This window comes from Musa acuminata, chromosome BXJ1-7 (assembly GCF_036884655.1).
Source record: "Musa acuminata AAA Group cultivar baxijiao chromosome BXJ1-7, Cavendish_Baxijiao_AAA, whole genome shotgun sequence".
Taxonomy (NCBI): Eukaryota; Viridiplantae; Streptophyta; class Magnoliopsida; order Zingiberales; family Musaceae; genus Musa; species Musa acuminata.
The window spans coordinates 992,654-1,020,482 of NC_088333.1; the positions used below are offsets into that span (position 1 = coordinate 992,654).

Sequence of the window (27,829 nt, forward strand, 5' to 3'; positions counted from 1 at the left end):
AATTCTTCGTATGATGGAGGTACACTAAACTACACGAGGAGTGGATATATAGCAAATCAGCAATAGAGAAAGGAGCATTTCTTGCAGAAGAACATTCACTTGCATGGTGAAAATTCAGTACAGGAAGTGAGGCATAAAGGTTATCGAATGAATTGACAGAAACAGTGCAGCATCTTCAGTATATAATATACTTTTCCAGTGATGACACAAGTAAGCATCTTGATCATAAATACTACAGGAAAGAGCCATCGTTGAAAGCACCATATTTATGATCTCCTAAGGAGTCTTGACATCACACAAATCTTTTGCTTTATCACTGCCATCTATTCATTCCTAAACATATAACATAATCCTCTGATATTTTTGTTGTCATCCATATGCAGTCTGCAAAGTTTGATCTACGCTTTGTGTCATTGTTAACCAAAAATATCCCTAGCAATTTAACCAGAAAACACTTCCATTAAATTAGCTTTTATGTTTCCTTTACAAAGTCCATTCTACCCAATGCCATGCTGACAACACGTTGGAAAGGAAGAACAAAGGAGAAAATTCTCTACCCGCTGCGTCACCTGCTTTACGAGTGGAAGGAGGTGTGGGCATCGGATCGTACCGTGGCAGGTAGACGAGACGAGTAAATTCTGATTGTACCAAGTACTGCGCCAAGAAAAATCCACGGGAGCAGCTGAGGAGAAGGGTAATACTGTAAACAAATAAAAGTTCCGTGCCATCAAGAAGCTCTCCACTGCAAATGTGCTCCAATAATAAGAGGCCACGTGTGCAAACTCAGGTGACTTGTTAACCGTGTCCAGAAGTGATTTGGTGGGAAGATGTTTGGTGTCGGGTCTGCGCACGAAGGCGGGACGGTGGGGATGGTAAACGGGAAGAGGGGAGTCCGCCATATAAAAGGATGGGGAGGGAGAGAGGGAGAGAGTGAGAGAGGAGGGACGGCGGTGTGTCGTGACCTTTCCCGATAAGCTCGGCGATTGCTCGAATGCGAACGCCTAGGGTTTCGATCCCCGAGCCCTCGCCAATCCCTCTCCCTCTTTGCTTCCTCGCTCATCTTTTTCTTGGATGGATTGCACTAGGATTTCGCTCAACTAGGAGTCGGGTTCCCCGAAGACCCTAAGCCCTCGCGCCATCCGTTAGCTCCTTCTCTGCCCTGCCTCCACAACTGTACTCTCTTTCTTCTCTCCGCTAACCCTTTTCTTGCGCGCCGAGGGGATTGCGCGAGGAGAGGAAGAGATCGAGGTACGGAAATGGAGGATTCTTGTCCGAAGCGGGCGTAGCGGCGTTGGCATTTGTGGAGGCAGCTGCTTGGCGCGCGCGGAGATCTTGATGAGAATTGGAGGAATGCAGGCCGGCTGGGGTTCGGATGCTTGGAATCTGGAGTGAAGGAGTGGCTTTCAGGGCGGGGTTTCTGGGTTCCTGGAGTTTGAGTGGGTAGATCTGGGGGTCTTGAACGCGGAGGCATTAGCTCGAAGGAAGGTGAGATTTTTGTGCGTAGTACTGATGATTAATCGCTGAGATTACCGCCAGGTTCGATCGTCTAAGCGAGCCTTTGTATTTTTCTTCGCTTTGCCTTGTCTGGTTACTCCTTTTGCTGGCTCTTTTCTGTGTCCCGTTTGGTTTCGTCTTTAAAGCTGCAGCGAGGATTAAAGGTGTCGCTGCCTTTTCTTTCGTCTTTTTATGTCTTCTTCGCTCTCAATAATCCGTCAGAATTCGGTGTCTCATGCTGCCATCGTTGCAGTCAGTGATGCTGCAGCTGCTGATACCGCCTTGCAGGCCGCAGTGCTGATTTCTGGCAGCCTGGCGAGCTCGAGCAGCGGGAAGAGAGGAGGAAGTCAATAACATCCGATTCCTCCTGCGAGAAAAGCAAGGTCGCGAGCTGTCATCTCCGGCCACGAACACGATCCGGAGCGTCCAAAGGTCTCGCCTTTCTCCACTCCATTTCCTTGCTCACTTTTATTTCTCCCCTTGTACTGCGGACTGCGGACTACGAACTCGTCATCAATGCTAAAGGACAGCCTACCGCTGACTCTCAGCAACCCTAAGCTCCCGAGCTGACACAGTCACCCACCGCTTCCCAAAAAGGAGATCAGGGGTGGAGATAAGAAGGCAGTGGCGGAGAAGGCGATAAAGATCCGATTTGGGCCCCAAAGAGGCATGAGAGTGAGATGGAATTTGAGGAGAACAACCACGCTTGCAAGCGGTCACGGGTGGTGGGTAACGGCAGCCAGGCGGCCAAGATAGGTCGCAAGGAGCACCAGGATGAGGACGAAGATGATGGAGAAAGGAAGGGTGGAGGGGCCGACGTCGGCCGCGTCGGTCCCTGGCAGCACCACCCGTCGTCCAGGATCTTTCGTGTTTCGCGTGCCTCCGGTGGGAAGGATCGGCACAGCAAGGTCTACACGGCGAAGGGCCTCCGCGACCGGAGAGTCCGCCTCTCGGTCTCCACCGCCATCCAGTTCTATGACCTCCAGGATCGCCTCGGCTACGACCAGCCGAGCAAGGCCATCGAGTGGCTGATCAAGGCCGCCACGGCTGCCATCAATGAGCTCCCTCCACTCGATGGCTTCCCCAAGCTGCTTCAACCTAGCGGAGATGATCAGATGAAGGCCGATCCTGTTGTTGAGCAGGCCTACAACCAGCAGCAGCATCCGCCGACCAAATCCGGCTGCAGCAGCAACTCGGACACCAGCAAAGGCTCAGTCTTGTCTCTCTCGCGCTCGGAGAGCCGTGTCATGGCCAGAGAGCGAGCTCGAGAGCGAGCAGCGAAGGATAAAGAGAAGGACAGAGACGACAGCGGCCACATCATGGCCTCCCATCACCAGAACCTGAACCCTAGGCTGAACCCGCAGACCCCCTCTTTCACGGAGCTTCTTACCGGCGGCAGCGGCAACAACGGAGGCAGCAACATCTCTGCTGTTGCCGCAGGAGGGGAGAATCCCGGGCACAATTGCATTCAGAAGCAAATCTCCACAGCGGATTACTTCGGCCAAGCTGGTCTCTTTACCCAGTCTCAAAAGAGTCACCAGCTGCCCTCAGGGTTTTCTTCCCAACCCCACTTCGGAAATAGCTCTCCTATGGGAATTTTGCCTTTCAACATTGCTGCCACCGGCGACCATCAAGAGATGCAGCAGTTCCCTTTCTTGCACGAACATTTCTTCCCCGTCTCGGCTGTGGCAGCGACAGGGGACCACAATCTCAACTTCTCCATCTCGTCGGGTCTTGCGGGTTTCAATAGGGGGACCCTTCAGTCCAATTCACCAGCTCAGTTGCCTCAGCAGCAACACCACAGTCACAACCACCTACAGAGGCTCTCTTCTACGGTTGACGGATCGAACCTGCAGTTCTTCTTCGGTGCTGCGGCCGGTTCAGCTGCGGCCGCCACCAACACGGAGAATCAATTTCAGTCTGGGTTCGACGGCCGCCTGCAGCTTTGCTATGGGGATGGCTATCGGCAATCAGATCTGAAAGGGAAAGGAAAGAGCTGAAATCATCACAAAAATGATGGCTTTTTTTGTGCATATTCCATTGCTGGTAAGAAGTTCTCCTAGTGCTTTTCTTTTTATATGAATGATTATTGCTTTGATGTATTAGTTTAATCAAAGATCTCTGCTTGCGTCTGTCCTTTTTTTTGTGAGCTTTTTGGACTTTTGTGTGTGTCATTGTCATCCAAGTATGCTTTTCTCGAGGTTGCATTCCTTTGTTTGATCTCCTTAGCTTTTGCAACGGAATGATTGTGTAGCCTACCATTGGTTGAGATTTCAATGGTGGGTTGATGATGGCCATGTTAGAATTTTATATCCGCCTATAGGTCTCTCATTGTGTTGGCTAGAACAGGTGTCAAAATGTTAGTAGTTACAACGTTTGAACCCCATTAAAGGGTAATCTTGTCGCTGCCAGCCATTAATACAACATCCACTGTAGCCTGGCACTCTTATGGTATTATGGTTTGCATTGTACCTGTCCTTTCTGTTCTTTTATATCTTGGGGCCTGGAAAGCTAGAATCAGAAATTGGTGCATGCAACAGAACATGATTGGAAAGTTGGAGATTGCCAACTTTTAGATAGTTGTTTGTCATTTAACAAACTTTTCCTAGCAGACAGAACCATTATTGCAAACTTCACATATGACACCAGAATGACATGAATCTCATGCTTTGACATTGTTAGTAAAAGATTAAAAATTAGTGTAAAATTAACAAATAAGCCAGTTGAATATTTTGTTGACAGTTATACTTTGGGTAAATAGCAATTGTAGCTTGTATTAGTTAAATTTACTGACGTAATTTTGCTGGGTGAAAATAGAACAATTTCCTTATCATTCCACGCTAATATGATCTAGATGTACTAATTTTACTTTTCCTTGTAGATCATCTGGTTGATATTAAAATAGTTGTTCTTTTTTACTTGTGAAAATCTTCAGCACCCATTGAAAATAGATTCAAAGGTTTGATGACGATACAACCCAGAAATAAAAACAAGATTTGACACTTAACTAGGAGAAACAAGATGTGAGAACAACTCCATGTTCGAGTTTATCAGTGAGTTTGATAAGGTGACCAAACGTAAGGTATATTTGGTTTCTAGTTCATGAAAAAGCTGATGTTAATAATGAGCTGTATTGTATATTGCATTGTATGTTGATAATGGGTCTTTATTCTTGGAGCTTGGTAATGAATCGTAGTGAAAAGCTTGAGATAATTTTTGAGGTTTATGAAGAACACATTATTTGATATTCGTACCGTAGAAGAACTTTATAGTCCTCAATAATAGCATTAATTGCTTTTGCTGTCATGTCGATGATTACATGGCACTATCAAGCTAGGATACTTATAGAATTTGCAGTTGTTTACAAAAATCGAGTGGAGGGATTAGTTTTTTCATATGTTACAAGAAGATGTCATTGACATTTTGGTCAACTCGATGTGATTATGACCCATGTGTGTAGGAATATTTGAAGTGTGATCGAGATACCTCCGAAGTGGATATGTCGAGCTCTCGAGGTGTTCACCTACACAAAGATCATGGTCGAAAGAATTTTATTGACCCGATCCCTTTGATGTCTAAGTCAGTAACCAGAAGTAAGTGAGTATCATTATGAGTAGTCAAAGTGATCCTTTTGTCGTAGTGTGCTAAAAGTATATTTTTATACTTTGTCATAGAGGGCAATAGAGGGGCAAAACAATCTATGGAGAGGTAGCCCTCGACCATCTCTAACAACCTACTTTTATCCACGTAGACGACAAGGGAGGAGGCACCCCACAAGTACCTGCTTCGGACTTATATCCATCTGGATAGACCAAGGGGGCAGGTCTTATCTCCCTTATGCTATCTTGGTCATCACGTAGAAGTCATGTGTCATATGATAGTTGGTTGATGATATTCCTCTATTATTTGTACCTCTCGAAGGTGCGTTTTTAAGATCACTTTCAGAGAGACCCTAAAGTGCAACTGTCAGCTTATCTGACACGTGTGTCATGCAAAGGTGAGGGAAGGATCCATCGAGATGCTTGTTTTGGGTAATAGAGGATATGATTGACCTACTTGATTTGCTACATGGATATCATTTTATCGTTGCATGATGTGCTATAACAACATCGAGGTGCTTGTATTGGGAGGTGGGAGCTGATCATGATCAACCTGCTCCTTTTCCCTCTTCTCTTCTTCTAGCTCAAGTAGGACTTCAATCCTATCCTCGTGGAGGCACTTGAAGAAGGTCGTGACAAGTCCGTTTATCAAGGCAAGCTATGAGAGGAGTCGACATGGACTCCTCTGCTTGTCGAGGTGACTTATAGCACCTTAACCTAATCTTGCTCATGTCATCACTCGATATGTAGCAGGGATACTCCGAGGTCCTTGTTGGGCCATGGGTCGGTTGTCTACCAATAGTAGAGATCTGCGACCCTTAGCGTCACCTAATTTGTGTTGTTGCATGCTGATATGGAGATTAGATTTTGGTTGCCTGCTTGATCTGTTGAGAGACAACTTCGAGTAGAGGAAGCTTGCTCTCGGCTAACTTGTTGTATAAACCGAGGAATGCTCCTCTATTATTTGTCACCAAGGCGGGTTGTAGGAAGAGCTAAGGAAAGCATCTCCTTTGCTTATCGTCGAGGGACCTATGTCATGCGACTAGTCCGTTATGTGACCACTGAGGAACCTATGTAGGGCTGCAGCGGGATGCTATACAGATCTCATGTCACTTACTTGCCCCTTCTCCCTTTTTTCTTATCATCGTGGTGAGTTATGGGAGGAGTCGTGGTGGGCTCCTCTACTTATTACTGATTGGGGCTATGAGAGGATCTCTCCTTTCACTCATTGATGAGGCCAACAATAGGAGTCCATCTCGACTCCTCCCATGGCTCGTAGATCTTGCTCTTCTCGAGAAGGAACAAGGATGGTGTAGTTCACTAAATTCCATAGTTATGGACCAAAGTGCTCCCTTGGCCGACAATTCGATTGGCCTCGAGTGCTCCTAGTATGATAACACCATGTTGTGTTAGGGAATATCAACAAATGCTAGTGGCGGTGGAGCTAGGGATTGCTGCTTGCTGAGTGAGGCTAAAGAATACCTTAACGGGGACAAGTAGATGGCTCGGGGCTATCTGCAAGCATGAGAGACTCAAGTTGTTGAACAGGTGCCAGTATCTCATCAATGTCTATGTCGAGGTGGATGCACTGATGTGTGAAAAGGGTGGTTACTATCCCCTTTGGGTGAAAGTACTATGGCTTAGGGGCAAAGTCTCTTCACTTGAGTATTCATTCAGAGGATTAGTTGGCAGACATTCTTATAACATCGAGCTCTCTTAACACTAAAAATATTATGAGAAGATGTCGTTGATGTCTTGGTCAACTTGATGTGGTTCTTACTCGTGTGCACATGGATACTTGAAGTGTGGCCAAGATGCCTCTAAAGTAAAAATGCTGAGTTCCCGAAGTGCCACTAGCATAAAGATTGAGGCTGAAAGAGTTTTTTTTCAATTTGATCCCTTTGATATTTGATTCAGTAACCACAGGTAGGTGAGTGTGGTCATGAGTGATAAAAGTAATCCTTCCTTGGTAATTGTGCTAAAAGTGAGTCTTTATTACTTGGTTATAGAGGGGCACTAAAGGGGCAAAATATTTTATGGGAAGGCAGCCCTCAATCGCTTCTAACAACCTACCTTTGTCCTTTTGTTTACATAGGCAACAAGAGAAGAGGCAGCTCATAATCACCTACTTTGAGCTTATGTCCATACAAGCAGACTAAAGGGGTAGGTCTTGTCTCCCCTTTGCCAACTTGGTCGTCACATGATGACCACATATCAGATGATAATTAGTCGATAATATTCTTCTATCATCAAAAATATTTTTTTTAATCTTTTAACTACATATCTTGATAGGATTTGCTGTATTTGTTTCTCATTGATTTTCAAAGTCTAAAATTTGCATTACTATAATCACCTACGTTAGAGATTTCAGCACATGACAGCCATTCACTGCTACGGTTTTTAAGTGAGATTTTTATTTCATGATCATGGCAATTAATTTGAGATGAATAATCAACCATAAACTTGAATCTCCTATTCATCTCTGGGCATTGATGTTTAAGAGATTCAGCGTAGTATTGTCACAATCTGGCCCAACAAGAAAACTAGCCTATTAATTTTATTTAATTTAAACAGTATGAGACAAAATATTTAAATCTGAACTAATAATAGTAAATCAATCTACACTTATTATACCATTATATAAACACATGGGATTAGTATTGTTGAAAGTAGTTCTGACTTCTGAAGAACAATGCCACCACCCTAAAGTAATCAAAGAATCTTGTATTATGATTAAGAGTCATCAGTTAATATTCAATTTCTGAAGCCGAAGTCTACTATATATTGATGATGAGGATAACATAGTGACGAGTGACAAGAAGAAAATGGCCATACGGTAAGTCTCAGTATCTGGGCTTTTATAGCCACACATGTAGGAAAGTGTTGAGTTGTGTTCATCTTTGTTAAGTAGTTCTTTTTTATGATATAGTGTACAGTTTGTTTCCAGCCAACTAAATGAGCAACTCTTTTATAATTAGTGGTATTAGAGCTACAACATCTTGGAGTTGAATCTAAACTATGCTTGTGCATGTGGTGCAATAAAAGTTGTGAGCAGGGTAGACTGCCAGATAGGAAAGATAAACAGAAGTGGGGTTTACTCTTTTATGATTTTGCTAAGAGTAAAAAATTCAAACAATAAAACAAGCAATTCTCCACTCTGATAATGGGGAGAATATAATTAAGTTAAGCGATTCATGTCTAAACTGAAGTTAATAGTACTATATCGATTAAATTTAATATTAGTGTTAGCTCATTTCTAATGTGAGATTAAAAATGGATGTTGTAATCTTTTCAGCTCAAATCTTTTATCATGTCGGTTTTGATACTAATTATTACAATCAGTTTTGATAGGATAAATTAAATTTGTAAGCCTGAATCATTAACTCAAAATACTTAATCTTGATCTACTTTCTATATGGGATTAAATAGGAGTGTTATATTTGGTATACTGACAACAGATCTACAGTACTGAATTAAGAGAATAATAATTTTAATATTAGGATATTTTTTTATATAAGATTTCTGAAATCATTTTTGTTCAACAAATGCAGTAGTGTCTGGATTTTCTAAGAGTCTATAAAAGAAAGAAATCCTCAACTTAAAAATTGGAATTACTAGGAGTCTTACATATTCTCTATGACCCACCAGTTTATGTGGAGATAGTTTCAGAAACTATGTAACTCAATATATTGAGAAAACCATGCACTGATGTTGCATTGACTTCTTTGGAGTGGTCTTGAGTGGTGTTCGAAAATGATTTTGCTTCAGTCGTAAAAACTATGCTGGACCTTAAATTGTTTAGTGCATCTTAGTGACCATGTATCAGACAACGTAAAAAACTGATTAGGAGGTCTCATGGAAAACTGAACATTACTATGGCAGGTTTATGATAATTTGGTTGAATATATATGGAAAAATAACACAGGATAAAAATATTTTTACATTCGTTCCTAGTTTGATCCTGTACCTTTTTAATTCCTTTCCATTCAACATGGAGAACATTGCTCATTTTTTCTTGTATGTCTCGCAATTTTTCTTTTAATTGGGTTGAGGTGATAGAATTATTTTATCATTTTACGCTTAGTCATTGTATTCTTAGTATTTAATGTTTAAGAGTGTCAGATAGCTTAGTTGATAATGATTTTAAAAGAATAGCACAAGGTGGTGAGTTCAAATCTCATCTTCCTCACCTTTTAAAAAAATATTCAATGTTCTCCAATTTTGAATCGTATCATTTGTCCTGTATCTTTAATTTTGTTGTATGAGCTTAAGCTTTAGAACCTTTTTTATCTGAGGTAAATTGTGGATCATGCCACCTTCACTTGTGGAATAAATAAATGAGAAGCTCTGGATACTTTTTTAATTTTATACTTTCTTCTCTATTTCTACTACTGTGTTTAATGTGTATGAAGATGTAGAATTATCAAAATTACCTTTCTGAAACCAGTTCTGTTATTCTTTTTTTTTTTTTTATGATGAAACATTGATGAAACCGATGTCAGGCTTGATCGGTTAAAGTTTGTGAGCCAAAAGTGCTGGATCAAGAAAAATGAAGAAACTTTGGTTGCTTCTACGAGGACACATTATGGAAAAATTAGGTTCAGACAGTGTTAGGGTTTATTGAGTTGGTTTTAAGTTCAAACAGTTTTAGGGTCTTTTTGACTTACATATCTGTTAATTACAATAACAACAAGAAGTCCTAATACCCAACTGTTTAGGATCTACTGTAATATGACACTAAATGAATCAATTGATTCTAATATTAAGTAATTATATAGAAGATGGAGAAGTATTAAAAGACTTTAAATATTAGTTGTGTGCTGGCGTACTAGACTCCCTTACCAAAGGTTCAGGATTCAAGACCTCAATTGACATATTTGATAGTGTCAACTAGTCTAGCTAATAAACACCTTGATAGTTTAATCGCAAAGTCCTGGGATCGAATTCTACTTTCATAATTTATACTTTCTAAAAAAAAAGAAGTAGCACTGAAGCTCATATGAGAGAAAATCTTAGCTATTATATCTCAACCAAAGACTAATGCCTTGTTAAAACCTTGTTCGTAGTATCTAACGAGTAATATGAATTAAAGGGAGAAAAGAGGCAGTACAGACTTTTTTTGAAAGAAAATATCTGTCTATTATTTCAGGCCTGTGTTACAAACAATAAAGCTGATGGTTCAGCAGCAGAAAACATAAAGCTAGAGGACTGTGATCTACCAAAATTAGCAAAGGAATGACTTACAAAATTGTCTGGCCTAGGGACATGATTGACTCATAGGAGAAAGATGTCAAGAAACAAAAAAGAAAGATGTCAAGAAACAAGTCAAAAACAAGGGTACAGTTAGTAGAGACTTGATTTTAGGTTCTCAACTGCTAGTTTTTCCGTCATTTTTCTTGGCTTTACCAGAGCTGTAGTGGGTTGGCTTAAGTGAGGTTTGGTTTTCTGCCAAGTTGGAATCATAAGAACAATTGTTGAGTGAGGCTGATCTTGTATTGCAAATAAAAATGACCTACGTTAAGCAAATAAGGACCAGTGGTGGTTTGAAGTTGAGGTGAGTTCTGACTTAAGAGTTCTGGGAAAGGACGGCTTGAGCTTCACCAATCAAACACTGCTTAGTTGAAGCTCAGCTTGTCCTGCTACTGGATTAGATTGCTTGACCAGACTCTGCCATGTTGATATCATAAGGTTGAGTCGAGTTGCACGTTTAATAACCTTTTTCCACTTTAACCCAACATGCACACGTCAAGATCTCCCCCTTTGTGTACGTAGAAACATGATTAGGTGGTAAATAACTTTTGCTAGTAATCAAAAGATTGTTTGTTTGGTCAATTGGTATGATTAATGTTAATCACTTAGGCCCAAGGAAGCATCAATTGTAGGGAAGAACAAGGCATTAACTTGCTGGTCTGAGAAAACATGACCCAAGAAATAGCTTAGATTTGCTTTGAGAATGTGATTTTAAATTGGAATTTTTCTGTTCTAGACAGTAAATTTCTTATAATGATGCATAGAAACAATTGAAGAGCAGATTCCAGCAAGATAATAATCAACAGACAAATTTTTCATAGGAGAGCTTTGTAAGATTGAGAGGAATGGGAACACCCGAATGTTGGAGATATGATCAATGAAAATATAATTAAGCTTCCTATATCAGTTGAACTGGTTGGAGAAAGTGAGCAAAGGAGAATTCATTATGCTTGATAGACTGAGAGATTAAATAACATTTCTTATAGACTGTTTTGTGTTTCCATTAAGATGTACAGAATATACCCTGACGACTGATAGTTACAATTCTTTTCGATTCAAATATCAAATCGCAGCTCCTATTTTTTTCTGTATTTTGTTGACCAACATTTGTCCTGCCAAAGTATCAATTAACAATGGTGCAAGACAAGCCTAGCGGCACGACACTGATATGGGAGCCAAGTACTATTACATCTCAAGCCAGGGAGCAGGGAGTCATAGATAGGATTGTGGTTTGAGCGTTACATTTCTTAGCATACAAGCAATTGAAGTTTCATGTTAACATCATTCTTTGCACTAAAGTGTGGTGCTTTTGTTAGTAATAGAAAATTTGCAAAACCTGAGATTATGCTTTCTGATTTGAAATTTGTGACAACAGACCACTGTTTTTTAGGATTTTGCCTTGTATATAGGAATTTATGTGTGGTTTCCAATCTTTTCTTAAACCTTGTGACACTCTTCAACATACTGAAATAATTGAGATCATGACTTCTGTACTTAATCTTCCATCAGATCCATTAGAACTCCAGTGTTTGCTGCTTCATGTCTATAAGGGCTTTAGCTTCAAATTACTATCATCGATCGACATAGTGACCAACATCCTGTCTTCTATGTAGAAAATAGTTACATTTGGATGCAATCTTTGGTCATCGCTTCCACATATTTTTAGCTCTACTTTCTTCACTTGCATCGTGTTTTTTCTATTATCTTGGCTCCTGATGATTGTTATTTGGTGCTCCTTGAGATGCTGTTCTTAATGTAGCTCTGTATGAAACTATGCCACCATTGAATATTTTGAGATAACATAGCATTGCATTCTTTACTATGCGATGGTTACTTTATGCTGTAACTTCTGCTCTTTCATGCTCAAAGAACATCAAACCATTCATTTCAAAGCTATGCAAAGATCCAAAGTTCAATGAAGAGACTTGGTAAGACTTTCATTTTCTAAATTTCTAGAATTCTGCAGCACTTAGACTTGGTGCTTATTATTGGTGGACAAGTTCATCTAGAACTATGAGTAATGCCAGAATAGAGGTTGGATTTCCTTAAAACTAGATTCAAATAAGAGTTAAATGAAGCTCTGTACTCTACAATAGCCTAATAATTGTGTCCTCTCCATTTATAGGCACGACCTTGCCTAGAACAAGTTTTCCTGAGATATACCAGAACCAAGATTGGATTTCCTTAAAACTAGATCCAGTAGAAGTTACATGAAGTTGTACTCTATGTTAGCCTCATTTTGTGTTCTCTCCAATTATATGCACTTACTAACAACACATGGATGGATAATGCAGGAATCAAGAACAACAAAAGAATGCTAAATGCAACCTGGGATCAGCTCCTGCAGCACATTTATTGTTTCTTTTCTTGTCGACGACTCTAATATCAACTGTTATCACTACTATGATTATTTTGTTCTCTGTTCTCATTCATATCGTGCAGCATCAGATGGGCTTTTATCCTTGTCTGGTTTGAAGGATAAACCTCATCATATAATGGCAAACAATCTTATCTTTATAGCTTTTGTGTGGATATGGGAACAGCTAGGCAAATTGAAGTCCTTTAAATGAGATGCTTGTTCACTTCAATTAACTCTGCTTTTAAGTTGTAGAATGTGGCAGTTGTTTCCATTCACTGCAATTATTTCCAGTGTGTTTGCTGGAGATAAATTGCAAGTAATGCTTTGTGCTTGCAGAGATGGTGTTTGTTGAATGTCCCCTGTGATGCTCCACAGAGAGAATGTGAAGGAACACATTTAGGTGTCAATGAGCAGCAACACCACTTTGGTCCCTGAACAGATGAAACAATGTTCTCTGCCAACTCTAACACAAATGACAAAAAGGGTAAAAGGCCACTTGAAATAGTATGGCCAGTTCCCTTGTGACATGCACACTAACACAAAAAGCATTTGGTTTGGTACCTTCATAAACAGAGAGGTAAAATTAGCTCTTCATTGCTGTACTGCCAAAAGAAACACCCCCAGCATTCAAGACAGCTAAGGAGAAAAAAAAGGGTTTTCATTATTCATCCAATGCTACAGCAACATCAGTGAAAAGAGAAATGTTTGTGAGCATGCATGCTTGCTATAAGAGTAAAACATATAACATCATGGATGATTACAAGATAATGGCAAATATATAATATCCTGGTTACTTATTGTCATAGATAAAGTTACTCGGCAACCGAAAGAGTTGTACAAAACTCATAGAGGTTAAGAGAGTTGCTAACTCGAAGAATTTGATACTCGGCTTATATGTGGATGATAGATTATCCCAAGGCGATCGAAACTCGACGTCATGGAGCATTGAAAATTTCTCATTAGCATTGGAAGAATACATTCGTAAGAGGCTAAAGTGTGTAGCAAGTTTAACATATTGCTAGGCCTTGAGGGGCATAGTGGGGGTTGTATTGACAAAGAGTCATAATCTAGCAAGTGCGTTCATGGGGGCAGAATAATGAATAGTTTGTTTAGTAAGGCAAACTAGTCTAAGGGAATTGTGGTTTCTGAAACTTACAAAGAAAATTATGCGAAGAGAAATATTGCTTCAACGGGATATATATCCAAGAGGGATATGTCTCGATTTTTCAGAGGAAGAATTATTTGTAATGGATCGCACATGTTAAGATGAGATAATTCAACGGACCGAATGAGCAACGAGGAGTTATCACATGATCTTGCACGAGGTAATATATTGGTGGACACATTGCAAGATTAAGTAGAGGAGCGACTTAAGACAACACCAAACGAAGGCATACTTAGAGTTAATGTGGAGATTAGACTCAATAGAGGGTTGACCTGTGGAATGGTAGGTGCAAGGGTCATCATCAACTCAATGCAAATCAAGGTGCGAAACAACTTGGATGAAACTTAATGAAGTACCCAAACCACATAGAGGGAGTCGACATAGAAGATGAAATATAGAGCGGAGATACAAAACCTTCCTTGGATAGAGATCAAGAATATGAACTCTCGTAGAGGTAAGAACGAGATTATGTTATTCCATGGGTCCCTCATTTTAATGAAGCGGACTCATCCTACATAGTGTCAAAGTTGAAAGGAACCTTGAGGCATATACACCCTATGTTGCCAAAGCATTCAACAGAGGAATTAAGACGACTCAACTTATAGACATAAAGTTGAGGTCAAAAGACCTTAACATGGGGCAAGAGGATGTAAAGATGGGTACTCTTGAAAATTATGTCATAATGCTACTATTCAAGTTGCCGTAAAGGAAACGATGTATAGTGGATATTATGCTAAGGGTAGGGGCTTATGATCCAAACAATGACATACCAATTTTAGTGAAGTTAGTGGACTTCGAGAGCTGTTAGGCAACGGACTATCTTAGAGCTACTCTTCGTCTAGGTGTAACTTGAGACTAGGTGGACGAAGGTCGATTGTCAAATGAGCGAACACAATCAGATGTGGTAGAGGCCCTCTGATGTGCTGGCAAAGGCCACACATAGAGAGATTATAGTTTGAGTTCATCCTACAAAGATCAAAATAAAATGGAAATATCACTAAGAGGCAACATGGGGCAGCGGATCATGGTCGAATAGTTTGAGACAATGGGATACACAGGAGAGAAGTCTCCTGAGAGACTTAATCATACAAAGGTATGATCGGGAGCTATTAGAAGCTCCACTTCGATGAACATTACAACAGTAAGAAAGACTATGGATTTAATGAGTAAATATCATGGTACTGCAAAGGCAGGTCTTTCATGCTTGTATTAAATGGTAAACTCCAAGTACTAAGATAAGACTGAAGAGTAAAAGCCAGAGAACCTCGTAAGATTAGTGCTAACGAACTTCTCATCAAAATAACCGAAAGTGAGAGATTTCAGGTCATGTAAGAGTGCCCGACCAAAGAACAAAGCTGGCAATATATGGTGTTGTACTTTTTCTACTCGAGATAGAAATGATGGAGAAAACGATATAATCCCTAGAGGTGACTAAAACTATTAAAGACTTACTCTAAGTGATGGCAAAATTTTACTTTTTTTTAGTAAAACTTCTTACATTTCAAAGGTTTGATAGCAATGAGGAGATAAATTATAGCACCTAACTCAACATAAGGAGTACAACCACTTTAAGTTCTTTGGAAATGTGAGCAAAAAGCAAGCAGTAAGCGACTGCTAGTAACCAACTCGATGGATGAAATATAACCCTAGAAAAAAGGGCAAAATCAATTATCTTTGTCTTCTTAACTCTTAAAAGAATGAGCAAAATCGAATATCATAGTTCTCTTATTTATCTAGCAAAGGAGCTTTGCACATATTCAAAGACCATTCAGATAAATTAAGTATAAGATAATAATTGTCAAATCCTTACTAATTATGATCGGTTCTATCAAAAGTAGATTATCCGCTTCATTTTTTAATATAATATTAATCGAAAGCGAGAGTAATGCGAATATACTTGGAGGTGACAACTAAGTAAAAGATGAATCAATGGACAAATTTTATGAAGGAAAGATCTCAAAAACTTCAAAGTTGATGAGGCGATGCACGTTAAAACTCTAATAAACAGCCAACCAATTTAAGCAGCACGAGACATTTTAGAGACCAACGCATAATAAAGAATGTCGTTTTCATCATATAAAAGAATTGTAAGAACTAACAAAGATCAACACAACTTAATCGACCCCACACTAAAGTCAGGGTTAATGGTAAGTTAAAGCAGCATGATGGATCAAAGTTCGATTACTCAACAACAGAGGTGGAGAGCAGCTAAGAGTTAGGAGGTGTGTTGCAATTGGAGCAAAAGATTGAAAAATAAACAAAAACAAGAAGATACAGCATCTGCAAAGGCTTCGATGAGAACATTAATAGAATTAGCGGGAGAGAATGTCACAGACAAAGCTATAAATATGGTGTTCAATGTAATGCTCGTGCATGTCTATGTCTTTTAATTTTGTTCATGCTTTGTACAACATGTAAAGGGCTTGTATTAAGCTGCGCAATCCTATTTGATTGGCTTTTATAGTCATTTCAGACTTGTAAATATTGGTTGTGCAATCGTTGCGCAGAGACAAGACTACCTAGAAATAAGCCATCTAGACAATCATTTGAAATTTTTGAGCTTCATAGAACGGTGCAAAGTGTTAACCAACATTACACCTGGAAGTTACCCGAGTGTTAACCAACATTACACCCGGAAGTTACCCGAGTGGCACATGACAGGATAAGTCTTTAAGGTAGTGTCTCGAGTTGGTTCGCTATCTTATTTCGTAACAATATCATATAAATACTTGTGAAGACTTATTTTGTCATAATGAATCACCTTGATCCCTTTGTCGCACGACCATTCAAAATTTGTGAAGTCTATTAAGATAACTATTTATGATATCTCCATTTAAATGTTTTTTCTAACTCATATTCTCTTTTGCATATTCTTAAAGGACTATAAGAGATTTTGAAGAGATCAACATAAAGACAAACAATTAAGAGTATCACATAATTTAAACAAAACCAACTAAATCCATATGTTTGGCAACACCATTGAAAAAAAAAAAAAAAATTCCGAACATACATACTTGCTATAAGAGAAACATACAACATCACCGATACTGGCAATCCTTTATTGGACCTAATGAGAAGATAAAATATACGGTTACTTGCGGCCTGAAATTTCAATCTACGGTGCAGAAGCAAAGCTTAATACTACAATTACAACTCCATTACCGAAGGTTATCGACATTGAGCAAGCTACAATTACAACTCCATTACTGAAGGCTCCGTTCAGCCAGCCATTCGCCATTCAAAAATTTACAAGCAAAGATGAAGATGGTGGACACGCCGATCACAAGTGTGCCTCAACGGATCTTGAAAGTGGAGGAAGCCCAAAGGAGACACAGAGACATCTGGGTATTGCAGCTCAACATTTGCACCATGTAATCACTGCAGTCGATGGTGGCGAGTTACGGGCTACCACTTGTAGGCAAAGCCCACCAGTAGGGACCCTTTAGATGTGCTCGTCGTCTTTCAAAAGAGAGGTTCATGAAACCTAAAAAATTGCACAGTAAGATATGTTAACAATTCATGTTAGACCTAAAGAACCAAAATGTAAGAGCAAGTCATAGTATCATACTTGAAACTCTCATTTAGCTTCTATTTATATTTACCATGTTAGATATTAAAATCACAGCCAGATGCCCATTGAATGTCAACAAAGAAAAAGAAAAAGAACAACTAGATTATAGGTGATGCATGAAACAAAGCAACTGCTGGTAACTATGACCTCTCATGGGTTTGACCAATACTTCAATATCTATAAAATACCATATACCATAAAGAACTGACAAATAGATAGTTTACCTACAGATCCAAAATCGTCCGAAAAATTGTCGAAGAAAAAGGCGCAAACAAATACACTAATTGATGGCCTCTGATTAATTATGAGTTGGCCTATGTATTATCAAACATACTTTCCGTGATTGTAGCATGTATACTTATACGCAGCAAAAACAGAGGAGCATTAAAAGCACCATGTCTTTGTATTGGCTGTAACTTGCAAGCAAGTTTAGGTTCCCCTTAAAACTGTATGGCCACAATATAACCCTCACTACTACTAATTTAAACACACACACACACACACACACACACACACACACACACACACACACACACACACACACATATATATATATATATATATATATATATATATATATATATATATATATATATATATATATATATATATATATATATATATATATATATATATAACTTCAAGTTTGAGAGCTCTTCTCATAGCGTATCAGATAATTGATTCATTAACTTGATAGAGGATTGAATCACATGGTGTCTAAAACTGTATGGCCACATTATATATATATATGGCCACAGATAATTGATTCATTAACTTGATAGAGGATTGAATCTCATAACGTATCATATATATGCAACTTCAAGTTTGAGAGCTCTTCTCACGGTGTCTAAAACCCAAACCGATGCATACCTCAGAATAGCTCTTAATTACCATTATAAAATATCATGTAACTTCAATTTGGAGAGCTACTGTTGTGAAGCATAACTGACTCATTAACTTGATATAAGGCTAAATCATGCGATCTGAAATGCTTCAATTCAAAGGCTAAACTAACATAAAGCTCATAATTATCCTAGTATGGCATATGAGGCAAAGTTTGATGGTGGTTTCACAAATGCCTCCAACCTCATACATGATTAGCTTTTCCCTAATAGAGTCCCTCATTATGCATAATAGATCCTAAATGTTTAAACTCAAATTAAGAGTAGCAAATTCTTGTAGTTCTATATATCCTCCACTTTCAATGTGGATGGTGTTGCAGCTACATTACTCGAACAAGATTTGATTTTTACCTATTGAAGACCCTGTTTGGAGTAGTTTTTCCAGGCTCAGAAGGAATTCATCTCAAGACAGTAAGTCCTCCTCTTCATGAGTGTGCTGGTCGCAGACTTGTATGGCTCTTCAAAGGCATCTGAAACCCAGCAATTGTCCGAGGACCCAATGGATCCACTGAAACCAGCCTCACTCATCTGCTCCTCACTTGGTCTGATAGCCAACAGCGTCGCACCCCACAGCACCATTCCATTGGGCAGTTCCAACTGGTCAGCATACCATAGACGCATGCTTAGTGCTGGCAGAAGTGTTCGTTGCGAGCTCCTCGAAGCCATCCATGGCTTCATCTTTAATTCCTGCAGCTGCCGCCGGTCCATGGTCAGCACCCCCTGCCCATCCGCATCTATCAGATCTAAGCTCTCTAACGTCTCATGGTCTGCCACGATAGGATGGAGAAGGTAATGCCGCGCTGAAGCAGCAATCAGCGAGCTGATAGTCCACACTACTCTGCGCTTCAAGCTTCCGTCGTTGTAGAATGACTCCGGGATGTTCCGGCAATCATCACCACCACAAACGTTTGAGGAATTGGGGGGAACTGAAGATGATAAGGCAACGGAGGAGGCGCCAAGGATGACACAGCTTTCGAGGGTGGACCCGAAGTCGGCCCTCCACTTCAACAGGACGCCGTCGTCGACGCCGAGCTCGCTGTCGGGAAGCTCGATGCGGAGGCGCCGGATTTCCTTGAAATTCTTTAAGACCTCCGCTGGGGAATGGTGGGAGACATCGGACGATGGTGTTGAGGATGAAGAGGACGGTGACGCGGACTTCCTGGCCGCAGTGGAGACGACATCAGCTGTCGCCAAGGAGGATGAGGAAGAGGAGAACAATTGACCGAGGGCGTGGAGGGGCTTGACGAGGCCGCCTAGGACCACGCGGGCGAGGTGGAAGAAGACGCCGCGGGGCTTGTCGGACCCGGCAGCAGCGGAGTCCTCCTCGGTGTCGGGGAAGAGGGAGGGCTCGTCGGAGACGACGCAGTCTACGCGGACGACGATGTCGTCAACGAGGCGGACGAGGGCGTGGAAGCGGCGGGACACGATACAGCACCGCCCCAAGGCCTTGATGTCGCCTACCCGGTTGAATACCACAAGAAGCACCGAGTCCGGCAGCCGGTCGAAGTGGTCAATCCCCTCCTCCGCCGCCGCCGGATCCCAGCGGCGCGGTAGCAATCCGTCCAGATCGGCCGCGGCTAGGCCGCCGGAGGACATCGGATCGGAGAATTCAACTAGTGGGGTGGAAAAGCAGAGCTGACTCCCAGCAACAGTGGAAAAGCAGAGGTGACGGGATCGGAGAGAAACCCAAACCCTAACCGTAGGTTTTCCGGGAGCACGACTTTTAAAGGGTGCGATGAGGAAGGAGGAAACGTTTTGGCGTCTGCTGTTTCTTACAATTTTTTTAACGTATAATTCTATTTAACAAATAAAAGGGAAAAAAACATACTTCCAAATAAATTTTCCTTTGCATTGAGAAAAATATTTAAATATAATTAATTACCTCCTTTCCTTTCTCACTCTCTAATTAAATTATTATTGGAGTTTAAGGATATCAATATAGTTGATAAATACTTTGATAAATCATTCTAAAATTCTCGATTTGTATCTAATTTTCATCACTTATATTTTTCCAAAAAATTATTATTGTATATACACGCTGATTAACTACTTAAATATTTTATTATCACTTTATATTTGATTTTAATTTACTAATTTATTTTGATATTTATGTGAACATCCATATAATTTTATGAATGAGAAAGTTTGATGGAACACATTTGGTCGTCCAACGAATGCATTTATTCCATCACATTATATGTTGGAGATGAGTTATAGATTAAAATGAATGATAATCTATTCAAACATCAGAAAAGCCTTCTTTTTTCACTCTGTAATTAATTTCATCTGAAATATATATTTATTTATATTGATGATGAGATTACAAACCCTAATTTGATATGATTTCCACATGACAGAGATAGTATTTAAGACAGAAATTGAAGCTTTTCCTAGCCATTTAATCTTTTGGAATCACCTAATCAAGCTTATCAACGTATTGTTAGAAATAAGAGTATATAATTTTTGGTTTCATATGATTTATCATTAAAAACAATTGGAAAGCTACTTATTAAAACTCTTTGCCAAGAACAAAAAAAATGGTTGTATAGACAAAAAAGATTAGGGCAAGGATAAGTTTGAAGTCACCATCCAGTTGTGTTCAATCAAAAATTTCACAGGAATAAAATTAGAAAATTTTCCTTTTTTTTTCTTCTAGTTCTCAATTATCAAAACTTGGAAAGCTACCTTATAAAGCACTAGTGTCTCTATGTGGAACATGCATCACATCAAATATCAACATGTAGGGTCTATTTGCCAGCCACAATGTGTGCAACTTAATGTTGTATCAAAAAGTTTCCAAGATTGGTTCCTTGGTTGGCTAAGTGTCAGGATAGGGATCAGATAGCTACATTTCACATTTGATTCTAATGACATGGACTTTTGTGTTGAGACAATCAACAAGACACCAAGAGATGGATGTTCTTGTAATCATGTGCAATAATAGTTTGTCATTCATTATAATGGATAATTATGGCCTGTATTATGAAAGCCCTTACCACACACTGTTTGATAACTTTGAGATAATGCTTGTAAAAAGATTTATCAGTAAGCACAAACAATTCAAACATTGAGATCAGAATTAGGCCACACACTTCAGCAGACCAGAAAAATAACTACTACATCTACCAACTTCACAAGGACTAATTTTCTAATTCAATTGACCCTTCAAACTAGTAAATAGCAAGTACTGACGAAAATTGTTCTTAACCATCTGAAATGAGAAAGTTTGTATGTGCCAAACCTGGGAGAATTTACTTACATCTGGTGTTGGATAATCCTGCTCTGTTCTTGTACTCTACAATGCAGAAAGATTGATTGGTACTTTCTCTTGCATTGATTCATCTGCTCAATGTTATGGAACAGAAAGATTGATTGGTACAGACATGTTTTCATTTGCACAAAAAGGAAGAAAAAAAGAAGGATTGATTGGTACAGACATGTTTTCATTTACACAAAAAGAAAGAAAAAAGTTTCTAATTGACACTCGATGAAAAATTAAGTCAACTAAGAGAGTTTTAGATTTATGATCATATGCAGCCAAATATCTTTGGTTCTAATGATTGCCATGTCCCATGCATGTGACATATGTTCAATGGTTCCTGACTAATCATTCATTGTACAGAACTCTTCAGCCAAGACAGCACTAAAAAAGTGTTCTTGCTGACAAGGGACAAGGACCTTGGATGAGTACTGATGACAAGGATGGATCAACAAATTCCATTGATTGGGGAGCACCTGTTCTTTTATCATGCCCAACATCAGTTTAAAAGGAAGAAAAATCAGTTAAAATGCTTGAAAGGCAGCCAAGGATCATGGAATGATTGGATTAAAAATGTATGCAGCCTTATTCTGCATATGGAGATATGTCTCATGCAACAAGATCAATGCCGTCAAAGTTTCTATCACAGCAATCATATCTCAGTATCATGATCCATGCAGCCTCACCTTGATCATTATAATGTTTAAGAGGAAATGGTAAAGGAATCATACTTTTTAAGCTAGTGTTTATTGATAAGAATCTGGAGAATCAACCTTCAAAATGCAAGTTTTGCTTAGAAAATAAAAGGACAGAGTGAGAAGACTTCCTTACATGTTCTCCATCAAGAAGAAAAACTCTGAGACTGTATGCCTGTACTGGGAGAACACATCAAGAATCATACGAGATGAGGAATGCAGCCAAAGAATGCTATCACTGGCAAATGTAATCAAATCCTTCCAAGAGTTCTTCCTCAATGCAAAATTTTTATCTCCCACATCATGCTTCAGTTTTACTTAAAAAGGATCCCCATATCATGTTGAAAAATTAGACAACGTAATAAAATATTTCTACTTTACCTGGAAGAATATAAAATATTTCTCATATGATTGAGACAACATAAGAAGTTACCATGACTTAAGGATTGCACAATAGATCAAACTTCATATTTAAAAATGGTCTTCTAATTAGCACTCATCTAACAGATATTTTCATCTACAAACTGTTGTGAAGTCAATGGTATGTAGAGTGATGTCTAAATACATGAAATTTGCCATAACTTACTGGCTAAATATTATTCACATACATTTTCTAAGAAAAAGATATCAAATTGTCATTCTCTTAATCTAAAAGTACAATAAGTGATTCCTAGAAAGGGAGAAAAGTAGATTATAAATGATATAAATCACAAGGTGTCACGATTGTGTAACGTTATAAAAGATCACTTAGCATCACCAAAAGCTCTTATGTACAACACCCAACCTAATATGAGAATAAACACACAATGTAACTATAATACCCAACCCAATATGAGAATAAACACACAATGTGTCTTAAGAGGATAAAAGTAAACGCACAAGGGATTAACATGCTACAAAATATTTTATAAGAATAAGATCAGCTAAGTGTATAGTTCTTAAGAGGATAAGATGCTTACTCGTGCCATCAAATTAAACATCATGGATTGAATTGAAAAGATATCAGATGCCATTAATGGTACAAAATGGTTTAATCATTTCATAAGGTCCAAGAAGACAAAGCCATTCCATAGGCTATGTAATAGCATTGAAGCCAGCAAGTTCCTTGATCTTGCAAATACAGCTCCCATCACTACCCCAAGGAATACCAATGGAAGTAGTCTCTGTGCATTAAAATGTGCAAGTGCAAAAGCAACTGCACTTACCAAAATTGACCCCCACAGTGGCATGTACCTGGTGAGTGAAGGGAGAAGAAAGCCACGGAATACAATTTCCTCCCAGACAGGTGCACAGACCGAGACCACAACAGCATAAAGAGCCATGGCCACAGGATCACGAGCCAAAATTGATTGCTCAACACTGGAGACTCCTACAGGAGGGGCAGGGAGAACTGGAACCAAGTTGATGTTGATCTGGGATAGAAAATTGACCAATGGAAAGAGTAGGCACCCCAGAGCGACATCAAAGTGCCAGCAACCTTTCAAACTGAACTGAAACCAGCCTGATGGAAGGGGACGGAATCTAGCAAGACATCGGTGGAGGATCGCAATTCCAGCTAAACCTTCGGCTACATCAGTAAGAAGGCTATATAAGGCCTGACCTCGGTGTGTCAATGACTCCTTGCTGAAACCAGCAGCATGAGCCAAGAATGGAATTATCCAGGATCCCACAAACCAGAATGAAGCAATCCAAAGAAGCATAACCTGCAAATTTATTGCTTTTACCAATTTTACTCATGAAACAAGAACTGTAATATTGACTTCGATTCAAAAATATAAAGCCACAGTTTAAGCAGAAAATTGATTAAAATAAAGCATGATACAAACAGAACAAGCCATTTGTTATTTCTTCATGGGTGTTGACAATGTTGATACCTGCCCCATCCTGAAGCACCAAAGAAGTGGAAACAAGCAGGGAAGAAAATCAAGGAACAATCTTATGTGTTACTTCCCATGTCCATTTACATAGATTAGTCAAATTCATGCCAACAAGTGTGTCAAAATAAGAATACATAGATGGTCAATCAATTGGGACCTAGCCTGATCAGTTGGACCTACTTCAGACTTATCAAATCAGAAGACTGAAAAAGTAAATCAATCATATAAATCCATTGAATTTGCATCATTGGTCTATGGTCACACAAATAAAGCTTGATAAATCAGCTTCTTTATCTGATCAATTGACTGACCCAATTGGAAAGACAACTTTATATTTTCATAAGAACTAGTACCTCGATGAACAAGGGTTATTTTAATGATGCTCAGAATTTTAGTGAAGCTAACTATGTCTGAATAACAAAGAGAGAACAACACAACCATCTTCTTGAAAGTTCTTGTAAGTGATTCCAATAGGTGAAAAAAAAATCATTTGATGAGTGATTCAACAAGAGTAGATTGATAGACAGCACATGAGGCAACTCGAGATCACTTGAAATCTTGATTAGGATCAAAAGGTGGCATGCATGACAAAGGTATATCAGAGTCGAGGATCTGCAAGTCCACTTAGACCACTGTGAACTCAGTAATAATATATGATTGGTATTCTTTTTTGCAAAAATCAGTTTTCCACATAAATCCTGTGTTTCATAATGTTTGTTTGCCACTGTGCAATGTGTCAATTTTTCAATGTTTGCTGGTATTAGCTTCTGTTGAGAAACACTTACACACACTGAAGATGAATGTTAAAAAATCATATGAACAGTGTGTCTATTCTGGTTGAAATAATTTGACTTCTTAAGTTCTGCCCTGTCTTCAATTTAAATACCCTCAAAACCAAGAAAATCTGATAGGATGGTTTCAACTAAATATAAAATAATATAGGTCCTGATGCTAAAGTATAACATATTTCACTTAAAATTTTGAATCTCAAGCAGAGTTCCTATGTGGGAAACCCAAAAGCAATTCACAGAAATGACATGGATGTCAGTCAAATATTTTTCCCAGAACACCTGGATGCATGAAGCTGAAAATATGAGAAGCATTAGCAGTACTGGCAATAGCTAGGCTAGTAAAAAACAAGGAAATTGTATGTGGTACTTCTATCAAGACACATTGAGATGCAAGCAGTTGTTTTGGTCTTGAATCTCACAAGAGGCTTGGCAGCTTAGCTACACAGAAAGGTCATATGTTCAAGAATATATTTGGTTCTCAGAAAGGTATGCTTCAATTTCTTCTGCTTACTTAGAAAAGAATTGACTATGGCCAACTGAAATAATATTCAGTATGATAAATTACTCTTTGAAAACTTAAAAATAAAAAAAATGATATATATACATATTTATATATCCACAGAATATGAACAAATTAAGGTAGATGAGAATGCAACAAGTCAGTATTACATAGAGAACAACTCAAAAACAATAAGACCTCCTAAAAAATTGCAGAACTTCAAGGCCTATTGCCAACATATATCAAATATATGGGATCAGTCTGATCAGAGCACAACTCGAATGTAGGAGGACTTATCATAAGTTTTTCTTAAATTTTATGACTGACTGTCAGAGTCAATCCATCAAACCACTTTTTAGGTGACAACCATCAACAACGAGAAAATTTTAAAAACAAAAACAGCTAGTTCTAGGGGGAAGAGCATTCGAAAAAGAGCTACCTTATTTAACTCAATTTAAGCTTGTGTATATGGAGAAAACTTCAAAATTTCTCTATACCAAAGGACAGTAAATCATAAAAGAAAGCATAATTCATCAAAAAGTAAAACAAAAAAAAGTAACATGTTGCAAGCAAAGGAAGGTATACCATCATCTTAGAATATTTTACTTTAACTAAAAAAGGTTCGTCAAAAGACTAATATAAAATGCACTAACCTGGACAATCGTCTCCACCGTCCATGGTACCGTCCAAGAATTACCATTAAAAATAAAAATCCTGTGTGATACCTGAAAGAACATAGACTGTTAGATAGAGATGATTGAATTCATTAAAGAAAAATCTAAGTCAAAGAGCCTTGTTTTTTCCCTCAATCCTAAGCTTCTCATGCCCATTTATATATAAAAAAGAAAAAGCTTATTCAGTGACAAAGCGGAACAACTTATATACCAAATGGAACTGAATCTAAATCTATAACAAAATTATAAAAAAAAGAAGAAAAAGCTTATGTTGCAAGCCATGAAATAATAAGATCAATTTATTACATAGCATCAATTTTAAAAAAGGAAGTAATAAGATTAACTTCTAGCATATATTCTTCATTCAAATGATCTACATTGTTTACATTAATTTCTGGATAAGTTTACACACATAAATATTTTCAATATATGTACTAATCCCCGTAGGTTCCCATATATGTTTGATCATGATATCATTAGTTTCCCTCCTACTAATCCTTTACATACCCTTTAATTAATTTATCATGCAGATCACTGTAAGATACATCCTCAGTCTCATTTAATGCTCCATTCCCAACTTTCTAAGTATTTGTATGTTGTGCAAAGTTCTCAATGCCAATTGATCTCCATGGAATAATGAGAATGTGCCTTCAATGCTTCTTCATATACCAACAAATTATATTGCATGCATTCGTCTGATTAATGTTAAGCAGCTTGTTTTACGGGTGTTGTTTCACAACGCATATGACAACTAATATAGGAGAATCAAATAATACCATGTCAAATTCAACCTATAAATGAGAGAGAAGGAAACCTTTTGAATTCTTGAAATCCAGCCCCTGTTTTCCTTGCTTGTCTCGTCCAACTTAATCTCGCCGGATTCTTCGCCTCCCTTAATTTCCATAAACCCGAATCCCCTCTCGCTGGACGACGTTCCCTCCTCCTCTTCGTGCATAAAACACGATACATCACCAAACCTCCATCTCTACACAAACGGGACAGAACGGAACCAAACTTTTTATGATAAAGATATCAATTTTACATGGAAAACTCTCAAAAAATCAACTATTTTACTTTAACTGAAAGGATTCAAGCATTAAACCAACCTTCTTGGGAGCTCTGCGAGATGATAACGATTGAACGCCGCGGAAGCCAAGAGATGTCGAAGGGGGAGAAAAGACGGTTCTTGAGGAAGACCGAGCTCTAGATGGCGAGGGAAGGGGAGTCAGCGGGGGAAGGGGAAGGGCAAGGGAGCGACAAGCTGAAGACATTGTGAGGGGTCTCAAATTGGAGGAAGAGGAATTCAAAACCCTAGACCCCTCGCCGAAGGCGAAACCCATAATCCTCCGGTGCACACGAGCTAGAGGACGGGAGGAAGACGCCATGGATGACGGTGCCGCTGCGCTCGTCCTGCGGCGACCATGGGATGGCACCGGGAATCCATCGGCCAATGGCTATGAGATGCCTATGCGAGACGGTCAACCCGACCTCCTCATCCTGCCACGAGAACAAACGCCACACTGTGTCAGGCAATCAAAGGGTCTCATCGGCTTTTCTTATTTGCCCTCACTAAGTTTTATCACTATGCAGCCCAAATAACACTAAATGGGCTTTTCTGGGAAGGGTTATATATATATATATATATATATATATATATATATATACTCTTTTCTTCTTTTTCAGACTTCTTGCAA

The 27,829-nt window shown here is 39.1% G+C and overlaps 3 protein-coding genes across 4 annotated transcripts; 1 reads left to right on the forward strand and 2 right to left on the reverse strand.

Moving 5' to 3' along the window:
- Window positions 1–920: 920 nt before the first annotated feature.
- LOC103990950 (transcription factor PCF6) lies at window positions 921–12,931 on the forward strand. 2 transcript variants are annotated; one of them, XM_009410260.3, is made up of 4 exons: window positions 921–1,485; window positions 1,748–1,926; window positions 2,043–3,540; window positions 12,638–12,931. In XM_009410260.3, exon 3 carries the CDS (start codon window positions 2,175–2,177, stop codon window positions 3,492–3,494), a length of 1,320 nt encoding a protein of 439 aa, XP_009408535.2. In that variant the 5' UTR covers window positions 921–1,485; window positions 1,748–1,926; window positions 2,043–2,174; the 3' UTR covers window positions 3,495–3,540; window positions 12,638–12,931. The 2 variants fall into 2 exon arrangements, with proteins under 2 accessions (XP_009408535.2, XP_009408536.2); XM_009410261.3 differs by having other exon boundaries at window positions 1,783–3,540.
- A 3,844-nt stretch (window positions 12,932–16,775) lies between these two features.
- On the reverse strand, window positions 16,776–20,116 carry LOC135678095 (F-box protein At5g46170-like). The gene is made up of 2 exons (XM_065190474.1): window positions 18,692–20,116; window positions 16,776–17,351 (listed from the first exon to the last, which is right to left on the reverse strand). The coding sequence occupies exon 1, from the start codon at window positions 19,934–19,936 to the stop codon at window positions 18,728–18,730; it is 1,209 nt and encodes a 402-aa protein (XP_065046546.1). The 5' UTR covers window positions 19,937–20,116; the 3' UTR covers window positions 16,776–17,351; window positions 18,692–18,727.
- A 3,140-nt stretch (window positions 20,117–23,256) lies between these two features.
- On the reverse strand, window positions 23,257–27,673 carry LOC135678096 (uncharacterized). The gene is made up of 4 exons (XM_065190475.1): window positions 27,242–27,673; window positions 26,950–27,120; window positions 26,115–26,186; window positions 23,257–23,997 (listed from the first exon to the last, which is right to left on the reverse strand). The coding sequence occupies exons 1-4, from the start codon at window positions 27,518–27,520 to the stop codon at window positions 23,329–23,331; spliced, it is 1,191 nt and encodes a 396-aa protein (XP_065046547.1). The 5' UTR covers window positions 27,521–27,673; the 3' UTR covers window positions 23,257–23,328.
- Between the last annotated feature and the right edge of the window lie 156 nt (window positions 27,674–27,829).

Bases quoted from the DNA above. Each gene is read 5' to 3' on its own strand.
- LOC135678095 (XM_065190474.1), bottom strand. From the start codon at position 19,936: ATGTCCTCCGGCGGCCTAGCCGCGGCCGATCTGGACGGATTGCTACCG.
- LOC135678096 (XM_065190475.1), bottom strand. From the start codon at position 27,520: ATGGCGTCTTCCTCCCGTCCTCTAGCTCGTGTGCACCGGAGGATTATG. The intron at 26,187-26,949 runs GTTTCCTTCTCT...ATGTTCTTTCAG, and splicing joins GGATTTCAAGAATTCAAAAG to GTATCACACAGGATTTTTAT. The intron at 23,998-26,114 runs GTTAGTGCATTT...ATAAATTTGCAG, and splicing joins CGGTGGAGACGATTGTCCAG to GTTATGCTTCTTTGGATTGC.
- LOC103990950 (XM_009410260.3), top strand. From the start codon at position 2,175: ATGGAATTTGAGGAGAACAACCACGCTTGCAAGCGGTCACGGGTGGTG.